Raw genomic sequence first — 10,199 nt, forward strand, 5'->3', positions numbered from 1 at the left:
TGGGACAGAAAAGAGAGCCCAGAAATAAACCCTCACATGTATGGTCGACGAGTCTTTGATGAGGGCGCCAAGGATACATGATGGGAAAAGGACAGTCTTTTCAATAAATGTTGAGAGAACTGCACATCCACATGCAAAAGAATGACCCTGGACCCTCGTCTTCTACCACATACAAAAATTAACTCCAGATGGATATAAAGACTTCATTGTCATTTATTTTGAGTAGAAAATAAGCCCCTTCTTTAATAATACATCAAAACGTGGGATTTTTTTAAAATCTAGCTTCTCTCCCAGTCCCAGCTTCCCTGGAGGGTCCCTCGTGCAACCAGGCTGGGCTAGAGCAGCCCAAGGAAGGGTGCAGCGCAGTCTCCCCCGGTGCGGGTCTCAGGCTGGGCTGCCTCAGTAGCAGTCGGCCTGGTTCTCCTGCAGGACGCCCACCGTGGCGAGCATGTCCCGCAGGAGGGACTGGGGGCTCTTCTCCACGTGGTCGCTACCCTGGGCCAGTGTGCCCCGGAGGCCCTCCAGGTCTATGGATCTCAGCGCAGCCAGCATGGCCTCAGGCTCCAGGTCCCCCAGGGGCTGGCCCTGCTCACCCGCCTGCCACCTCTGCAGAGCAGCCTCCACGGAAGCTGAGTCTGGGCTGCCTCCCGCCTCCCACAGGCTGCTGTAGGGTGTGGTCTTGTCCCTCAGGAAGAGGAGGAGGTCGCAGGACTTCTGGGCCACGGGTCGGTCACAGTCAAACAAGGCACGAAAGGCAAACTCGAAAAGCCGCACCCGGCAAAGAGCCCCCAGCGCCTCAGCGAGGGGGCTGGCAGGGACTGCCTTGGGCAGGGCCACGGTGTAGGGACAGTGGGGGCCCGGCTGCCCCAGCATCTGGCCCAGGAACACCAGCGCCAGCTCCAGGCCCTGAGCCCGCACCTCCCAGTCCAGGTCCTGGCTCACCACCTGCAGCACCGTGGCCACAAACCGCTCTGTGTCCCGGGCCACGTCGGCGTGGCCGCCCCTCAGCCACTCAGTGAAGACCTGCATGACGGCCCTTCGTGGGAAGCCCTCCGAGTCTGCAGAGAGGATGTGCAGGAACTCCGGAAGGAGGCTCTGGGGATGCAGAGAGGGCGGGGCTGCCATGACAGGACCTTGAGAACAGCAGAGGACTTGCCCTGGCCACACAGTCTAGGGCCACACACTGCTCTGGCTCCTTCAAGCGCCATGCCAGGGAGCTGCCCTCCAACCCTGCATGTGCTCGCTGTGCAACGGGGCTGACCACAACTAAGTGGCAGGGGCACTGGAGAGACTAAAGCCGGAGGACGCAGGCGCCTGCCCAGCACAGCGCCTGGCTCCTCGGTGGTCACTCCTGCGGCACTGCCCGCAGCAGCAGCTGTCCACAGGCTGGATGGATGGCTTGCCTCCGCCCCTGGCAGCCATGCAACTGCAAACAGCTGCCCCGTGTGGGCTGCTGGTGAGGAACCCACTGCCTCCTACCTGCTGGGCCTCTGGGTGCTCGGGGTTGGTGAGGGTGCCGTGCAAGCCCCGACTAGAGAGCTCCCCCATAGCAGTCACTGCGCTCGCACGGACATAACTCTCAGGATCTTGCAGGAGCTGCCGGGTGAGCTCGGGCACCTCTGATTGGAGGAGCAGGTGTCTGAAGTCGGCCTGCCCTGGGGGTCAAAGGGGCCACACACAGCTGTGACTAAGCTGAGCCCCGCAGCCTGAGCTCCCCAAGGGCAGCCTGGTTGGTCCGGACTCCCAGAGCCAGCGGGAGGCCTCCCACAGGCAGGGCACTCACCTCCCCAGTGCCTGCTCAGATGGGTCAGGAACTCCAGGGCTGAGTCCCTCACTTCCCAGCAGGGGTTGCACAAGCGTTTCTGCAGCACAGGGAACAGCTCTGGGGCAGGGTGAGTCAGAGCGACCTCGGGTCACAATGCTGCTCACCCTGCCTTTGGCCCCCCCTCACCTCCCGGGCCTGGCCACCGAGCCTTTGCGCCCAGCCCCCAGCTGCCTCCACCCCGGAGTTACCCGGAAGGAATAGCGCTGCGCGTGGGCCAAGACCAGAGCAGCTGGGTGTCCCGGCCGAGCTCAGGAGCCACCTGAGGGTGGCCTGGAAGGCCTTCTTCAGAACCTGGGTGGGTGGGGCCATGGGGCTATGAGGGGAGAAGGGGAAGCCGTCTTCCTGCCTCCCCCAGCCTCCCCCTGTGCCCTGCCCTGGGGGACAGGAGTGTAGGGAGACAGTAACACTGGGCTTCCTTTTCATCAGGCAGACGCATACACAAACGGCAAACCTAGCTTCCCAGACTGTGCCAGAGGGAGGAGGGGCCCTAGCCAGGGGCCCCCGCCTCTGGGGTAACAGGGTTTCTACCTCAAGGCACAACAAATCATTCAGGGCACCTTTATCCTTAAAACCCCAGAAGCCTCCAGGCCCTCCAAATCTCTGCACTGTCTACTCAGCAGCGCACACCACTAGGTCTGTACCCAACCGTGGGGCTGTGGACAGGCATGTGCACAACCAACGTCGTAAGAACTCGGACCCCAAGCACAAGCCCATCCTGGCTGCAGTCACTTCTCATGTCAAGAATTCCCCATGGGGAGGCTGGACTGCTTCCCTCTCACCACAGCCCAGCGAGGCCCCTTACGCTCCTCTCCACGGACGCCAGGCCCTGGGCCCGAACCACACAGCCTCCCGCCCCTGAAGCCCACTCTGAGCAGCGACCCTGCAGCTCCATTTGGAGGTCCTATTCCTAGAAGCGCGTGTGGGAGCAGGGGAGGTCCCACCACCTCTGTCTCCCTCGTCTCCTTGAACCCTGTTCCTGTACCGTAGGGCTGGAGTCGGGGCGCTCCAGGCACTCCAGGAGGATGGCAAACACCTGCGTCACCTGCTCCTGGGGGCCTGAGAGAGACGTGAATGGATCAACCACTCCAACTCCTGCCCAGAACCCCCAGTGCAGTGGGGAACGTGTTCATCCCAGCCCAGGAAAGCACGACAAGGCCCCGCGGCCAGCTAGGTGCCCCATGTCCCAAAGGAGAAACGCAGAAGAACCATGGTTCCGTGCAGCAGGGCCTGGGGCTCACCTAGCACCAAAGTTGGATAAACATACTCACCCGTCCCCTGAGACAGTGTCCCCAGGAAATCGAGGGCCGCCCGCTGGACCCGGACACAGCCTGCCAGGGTCCCACAGAGGCGGCCCCCCACGCTGGAGGAGGGCGCTGCCGAGCCATCGCAGAGACACAGTATTGTCACCGCAGCCCTGAGCAGGGGCGCCTGGGGCCAGGGCGAGGGGCGCTGGGGCTGCGAGCAGGGAGGGAGGGTCAGTGAGGCTGCAGTCCTGCTCTCCCGTGTGGCCACGAAGAGCCAGGGCCACACTCACCAGCGGCTGCAGCTCCTCCAGGTGGGCCAGGGTCCGGCACAGGAGGCCCGCGCAGGACGACTTGGAGGACAGGAGAGCATCCACCACCGCAGGGTCCTCCGAGGTCCCATCCAGCAAGCCTGGAGGCCAAGCCAGGAACAGCTCCCTTAGGGTGGGCACCTCCACCTTGCCAGCGGTCACCGCCCCACAGTCACTGCCCCGAGTGCAGAGCAGTGGCTCAGCCCCAGCCACCCTCGCTCTTAAGGGGAGTCCTGGTGTGATCTAAGTGGAGGGTAGTGGGCTGGGTCTCCCCCTTCTTTTCCCTGACCCCCAGGATCCACCTAGGAACTCAGGGTCCATCCTCCCTCCAGCCCAGTTTCTGAGCTGGGTACCTGGGAGCCCAGGGGCTTGAGCGGTGGCCTTCAGGACACAGGCCAGGGGCTGGAGGAGGACCCCAAAGGCCTGGGTCCTCAGTGCCTGTGGGCTGGGGAGGAAACAGCGTAAGGTGAGCCGCTGTGCTCCTGACGTCCCGGCACGTCTGGGGCAGACCGGCCAAAGCAGGGGATCAGGATGCCCCTTTGAGAAACAGCTTGTGTGCCACTGGCCAGGGGACCCCATGGGGTGGGGGTGGGGGGACCAAGGCCTGCAGGGCCCAGTCCTGGTGTCCTCAGGAGCAGCCACTAAAGGGGCCTCGGAGGCCGTTGTCACTCAGTCAACATGATGTCCCTTCCTCCATTCTGTGGGCAGGACCCGCCCTCATGCTGGGCCCTGGTCCTCTGTACCCCCTGTTCTCCCTCAGTCCACTGTCTCTCCTGAGTAGAGCAGGGCTCGCGCTACACTCCCTGCCCCTCTGGGACCCTGGCAGGCCCCGCCTGTGACCCCAGGCTCTATGGCTCCGTGGCCCCCAGACCCACCCCATGGTGGGCACACTGGGAGCTCTAGAGCCACACCCACTGAGGCAGCTGGGGAGGGTCAGAGGGCAGCAGAGTCCTGTGTGTTTCATCTCTGGGGATCCGGCCCAGCTTTTGTTTGAAACAATTCTGTTACGGAGAAGTGCAGAAGCCACCAGCCTACATCCAGCCTACATCGTTGCCTGGTCACCCCACGTGGTGCCTCTGGCTGCTGGTGTGGGGGCTTCCCCACAGCTCCCAGCCCCGAGGGCCGCTCTCTCAACCTCTCTGCCTCCTCCACTCCCTGCACCCCCCGGCACAGAACCCCCCAGTTCATACCAGAGTTGCAGCTTCAGGACGCCCAGCGCCAGGGCCCCTGCCTGGGTGGGGCCCAGGCAGCTCAGGGCCTGAGCTGCCGTCTCCCACGGGCCACGGTCCAAAGAGCTAAGCACAGGAGAACTACAGGGGACCCCAGAGAGAGAAAATCATTCCTCTGCCCCCGGAGCCCACTCAAGGCCCAGCTGGGACTGCCTTGGCCCCTGGGGCTGGAGCACCAGCCCAAGACAGAGGCCTCCCCTGGTGTCCCCTCACTCAAGGCAGCATTCTTTGGGGGGGAGGGGTGGAATCTCCATCCCTAGGTGCCAGTGAGATCTGCCCAGGTGTCACACCACTCTGGGACATTCTGAGGAAAACATGTGCCCATCCCAGGCCCACCAGCTGCGTCCTAGGGACCTGACCGGGCCACGCAGAGGAGCAGGTCCATGAGCGGGTGTGGGGCCGGGACCGGGTCTCTCTCCAGCAGACGGGCCACAAGGGGACTCAGCTGCTCCCAGAGGACTTCTGTCCACAGGCTCTGGCAGCGCCCAAAGGTGGTGGTCAGGACATTGAGGGCCTGAGTGACCCTCGGGGTGTCCGTGGAGCACAAGGACTCTTCGATGTGACCCACGATCTTCTGGGCACACATGGGCCAGTCACCACCCTGAGGGCAGGTGTGTCCCTCGGCCCTGCCTTCCATAGACAGAGCCAGGATGTGCACCAGGAGCTGACCAGCAGCTGAGGCCACAAACAGGCTGGCATCTCCCTGCAGGGAGAAGATGGTGTCAACAGCACCTGGGCAGGGGACAGGGGAAGAGAGGAGAAGGCAGTCAGCAGAGCAGAGCAGGGGAACTTCATGGTCTTGCACAAAGAGCCTGACCGGGGGCACCCGAGAGGCCCCCAGACGCCCCTGCTCCAAAGCCAGAGGAGACCAGGACTGAAGTTCGCAAGAGACGGACACCTCCTCCCACCAGGGCCTTAGCCTAGGAAGCCTGTGACTCTCCACAGTTAGTTTCAAGGACTGACTCCCTGACAGCTCATCTGCAGGCGACTGACTGGCCACCCCAGCTCCTCAGGCCTGACCTCCAAGCCAGAGGACATCGACACCCATGCCAGCGCCACGCGTTCACCACGGCAGCCCTGTGACACTCGACACTCTTGTGGATGAGACGATCAGGCTCAGCCTGGTATAGAGACTCCAAGGGTCCTGCAGACAGGGCAGGGCGGGGTGGGCACACTCACCATGGTCCGCCAGGAAGCACAGGGCACTGGGGTGCTGCGCCAGGGAGCGTAGGCCCTGGATCCAGCCACTGCGCACGGTGGGGATGGCCCAGACTGCTTGGCCCAGGGGTCCCGCTGCCCCAAAGAGCCCTGGCAGCAACTCCACCTGCTGGGGAGCAAGGAAGGAGGTGGGAACCCGGCTGGGTTTCGAGGGACTGGGGCAGATCAGAGATGGGCTTTCTACTTCTCAGGGCTGGTCGGGGCACTTCGGGGGGTATGTTCATACCAGCTGCCAATACAGAGACAAGAGCCCCCAGCAGCTGTGTTCCCAGAGGTGGCAGATGGCCCCCTGGTGCCAGCATGTGGTGGGGGGAGCTTTGGGGGAAGAAAGAACTGATTCTAATAAAGGTCTATCACTCCTGCTACCTGCCACTTGAGAAATTCTGTCCCCAAAAAGGCACCACCAGCTCCACCTTCAAAGGCCCACCCCACCGTGACCCTCTGGGCTCAAGAACCCCTGATACTTCTCCTGAACTCCAGAGCCTGCATTCGCGGCCCAGAGTACCCACCCTCCTCTCCCAGGGGTTCACAATCCCCACGTGTGAGAACCAGAGCACCCATGGGTCAGGCCTGCCCCCCAGCATCTGCCACCCCCGCACCCATTCCGACGCTTTACAACCCAGCTCCTCTGTGAAGCTGACCCCCGGCCTGCAGTCACCAAGTCCCCATGGGATCCCCACCTGCTACAGACCTTCCTTGGCACAATCACACCCACGTGCATAAGAGCCACGTTCCCCACTAGACGTCAAAGGGGCGGGCAGAAAACCCCAATTCTGACTTGCTGACTGGAGACCTTCGCTGGCACAGGGAGTCCCTGAGCCTGGAGTCTCGACTCCAGAACCTGTGGTCGGGGCCTGTGCCCAGCCCAGCCAGGCCTCGGGCTTCCGTCCAGCCGCTGCCTACCCTCAGGGGACAGGAAACCCTTCACCCATCGCAGACGCCAGGAGAAGGGCCCTCAGAGACAGAGATGCCGCTTCTAATTCGCTACAGCAGCACGGGGGCCGCAGACCCACCCTCTTGGTGATTTTCCCTAAATTCGGCCCAAGCCCAGTGTCTGGCTCACCACTGCGCAGCCACCTCCATGCCCAGACCCACTTCAGGATGGAGGTGCCCACCCCCAGCTGAGGGGGCGCTGCTGGCAGTGGGAGCCCCTCCCCCGCCTCCAGCGACTGTGTGCACGTGGGACGCGTGCACCCAGACACGGACCCCTGCGGGCAGGCCTGTGAGGAGCCGCTGCCTGACCCGGGCGTCATGAAGGGGCAGGTGGAAAGGGAGCACTGGCACAGAGGTCAGCAGCCTTTGGCTCTGCCACGGCCTGTGTCCCTCATCCCTGCACAAAAGGGGACCACCTCCCAGAGAAAGGAGGCTGGCGACGGCAATTCAAGACTTGAAGTCACAGCCGGCCTCGGGAAGGAGCCAGAATACGGAGGAGATGGACAAGCACCAGGAAGTACCCAGGGGACGGCTGAGGCTGGGAAAAGCCATTTACTTGTAATTGAAAATTCACTTCCAGAAAAACAGATAGTGTATGTAACAGGTCACCAGGCAGGTGGACTGTCCAGGATCTAGTGTGAGCCCCACCAATTCCGTGGGACTCTCGCATCGCGCCTCCCTCGATTCCTTATCCAGAAAATGGAGATAAAGACTTCTGACCTGTCCCTCGCCAACCTTCCTGAGATAACACGAAAGTCGTGTTCCAAACTCTAAAGTGCTTCCTAAACTGCCAAGCCCGTATGAATGGATGCATGATTACAGGTGAGGGCAGGAAGCACAAAGCCAGGCCCTAAGACACACTCCATCGCACAGAGGTGCCCTGGGACGTCTTGTGAGGTCCGTCCCACAGCAAGATGGTACTTGGCTGGGCTCCCAGGCAGTTGCTGAACTAGGTGGCACCCATGAACGGCAACCTAACGTCCCTCCCCACCACTGTCCTCTCTGAGTGACTCCAACACAGCACAGGGGACCAGAGGACATGGATGTGCCTTCACTCAATCCGGCAAGGGTCTATGAGGTGCCAAGAGAAGCCATCGCTCTGGACTGGTAGGGGCCTCAGGCACTGGCATCAGGCATCACCTAACAAACCCAGGGGTGCCCGTTTGGGGGTGCCCAAGATTTGAGACACATGGCTCTGGGGAGCCCCCCCAGCTCTCAGGTCGTGCTGCTATATAGAAATTCTCACTGGTCATTCATTCATTCACAGGGCTGAGCGGCGCAGGCACGGGTCTGTCGTCTCATTTAAGCCTCACAACAACCCCATGAGACGGGTACATTCTTAACTCTGTCGCAGGCAGAAACTGAGGCTCAGAAACTCAGGCAAGATCCTACGGAGGGTCAAAGCTGAGAGCCAATCCCAGTTCTGCCTTATTCCAGAAAAACTCACTCCTTAAACCCAACATCATTCCTGGTGAATGTTTCAAAGGGGCTACAAGTGGGGGTAAAAAATCTGCCCTACTAGTCAAGACGCAGAGGCAATGCAAGTCTCTGGAACTCGGGGACCATGACAGCTACACATGCTTTATGTGTCTGCAGAAGGAAAAAGCTGCCCACCTGTCAGTGGGACACTGGGTGGGAGCACCCCAGCTCACCTGAAGGTACTGGAAGCAGTCTTCCTGCGCTGCAAATATCCCTGCGAGGCGGAGTGAGAAGGAGAGGACCCCGGAGCTCACGTCCTGCAGATTCGGCACGTGGGACAGCAGCTCCACCAAGCAGGGGTTCTCCTGGAGCAGTAGGAGACTGGACTCTGCAGAGAAGGGCCCGCCAGGAGAGTGGTCACCAGGGACACAGCACTATGCATCTCCCTAGAGAACCCTCTCCTCCTGGCAAGTCCCAGACCCATTTCTCTTAAGGTGTTAGATTTACGGTCCAACAGGGAAAAAACATTTACAATAAATACAACAAACGACTCATGGCTTTAAATCAATACGGGGGGGAAACCAGAAGGCCCACACTTCAACAGCGGGTAAAGGACAGAGGAGAAATACAAATGGCCAACAACTCTGAAAAATGTTTGTCTCACTAATTATGAAAAAGAAATGCAAATTAAACCGAAAGACCAGTTTTACCTCTCAAATGGATACTCTTATACTTTTTCTTAAACAGAGAGTGCTCCACGCAAGGAAATGCAATGAATGGGCTTCTTTTCCAGACCCGGCATCTTGAATTTCTATCTATACTCAGCCATGCTATTGTTCAAAAATGCCGATGTGGGAAAAAGACATGTTGAGGCAAAGGCTGGGAGAGCTTCCCAGAGAGAGGTCTTGTGGAAAGAGCTACTACAGGACACGGTTCAGAAAGAAGGAAAGTGAGCACAGTGAGAGGGTGCCCAGGGCAAGGGCCCAATCAGCACGTGAGTGGATCTAAATAAGCACTGTGTTCGAAAGCTAAAAATAAATCGTCACTGCAGGGTTTTGAAATAAGATAGAATTAAAAATACTAAACACGGCCGGGCTCGGTGGCTCACGCCTGTAATCCTAGCACTCTGGGAGGCTGAGGCGGGTGGATCACTCAAGGTCAGGAGTTCGAGACCAGCCTGAACAAGAGTGAGACCCCCATCTCTACTAAAAAATACAAAGAAATGATCTAGACAACTAAAAATATATATATATAGAAAAAATTAGCCGGGCATGGTGGCGCATGCCTGTAGTCCCAGCTACCCGGGAGGCTGAGGCAGGAGGATCGCTCGAGCCCAGGAGTTGGAGGTTGCTGTGAGCTAGGCTGACGCCATGGCACTCTAGTCCGGGCAACAGAGCCAGACTCTGTCTCAAAAAAAATAAATAAATAAAATAAAAATAAAATACTAAACACCACAGCACACGGAACGTGTTGTGTGGCCTGAAATTAAGGTCCTCTGAGATCCTTAAGTTGCGTGGATAGAGCACAGAGATTCTAATTAACTTTAGACTAAAAAAAAAAAATCCAGTTTGCATGTTAAAAATGTAAGGGTAACCACTAAAGAACATAAATGGAATGTATAGCTTCAAAACCAGAAAAACAAAGATTTAAAGAAAAAAAGAAACTTTATCAGCCCAATGGAACAAAGTAAGACACAGGAAATGTAAACATGCAACAAAACATGGTGGGAGCAAGTTCAAATCTGACAGTAACCTCAACAAGTGAAAGAGATCAAACTTATCCGTGAACACAAAGAGTTGCTCGGATTAAATTAAAAACTAAAAGTGAGCATTGTATTGTTTCTAAGAAGCAATACAGCATGACAGCCAGAAAGGCCAGAAGTAGGGAGGACAAGATACAGCAGGCAAATTCTAATTTTAAAAAAGCTAGTGGTCTCACGCCTGTAATCCTAGCTCTCTGGGAGGCCGAGGCGGGCGGATTGTTTGAGCTCAGGAGTTCGAAACCAGCCTGAGCAAGAGCGAGA

At 58.8% G+C, this 10,199-nt stretch overlaps 1 protein-coding gene across 4 annotated transcripts in view; it reads right to left on the bottom strand.

The window, feature by feature from the left end:
- Positions 1-239: 239 nt before the first annotated feature.
- BRAT1 (BRCA1-associated ATM activator 1) overlaps positions 240-10,199 on the bottom strand; it is a 12,977-nt gene continuing 3,017 nt past the window's right edge. For 3 of the 4 annotated variants that reach the window (XM_012639151.1, XM_012639150.1, XM_012639148.1), the window contains 12 exons: positions 8,410-8,564; positions 5,786-5,933; positions 4,966-5,338; positions 4,568-4,687; positions 3,731-3,822; positions 3,360-3,478; positions 3,094-3,280; positions 2,808-2,881; positions 2,014-2,116; positions 1,784-1,882; positions 1,480-1,655; positions 240-1,095 (listed from right to left, as the gene is read on the bottom strand). In XM_012639151.1, the coding sequence (XP_012494605.1) occupies positions 400-1,095; positions 1,480-1,655; positions 1,784-1,882; positions 2,014-2,116; positions 2,808-2,881; positions 3,094-3,280; positions 3,360-3,478; positions 3,731-3,822; positions 4,568-4,687; positions 4,966-5,338; positions 5,786-5,933; positions 8,410-8,564 (2,342 nt within the window). In that variant the 3' untranslated portion in view covers positions 240-399. The remainder of the gene's footprint in view (positions 1,096-1,479; positions 1,656-1,783; positions 1,883-2,013; positions 2,117-2,807; positions 2,882-3,093; positions 3,281-3,359; positions 3,479-3,730; positions 3,823-4,567; positions 4,688-4,965; positions 5,339-5,785; positions 5,934-8,409; positions 8,565-10,199) is intronic. The other variant, XM_012639149.1, reaches the window with a different exon arrangement.

This window comes from Propithecus coquereli, unplaced genomic scaffold, assembly GCF_000956105.1.
Source record: "Propithecus coquereli isolate 6110/MARCELLA unplaced genomic scaffold, Pcoq_1.0 Scaffold137, whole genome shotgun sequence".
Classification (NCBI taxonomy): domain Eukaryota; kingdom Metazoa; phylum Chordata; class Mammalia; order Primates; family Indriidae; genus Propithecus; species Propithecus coquereli.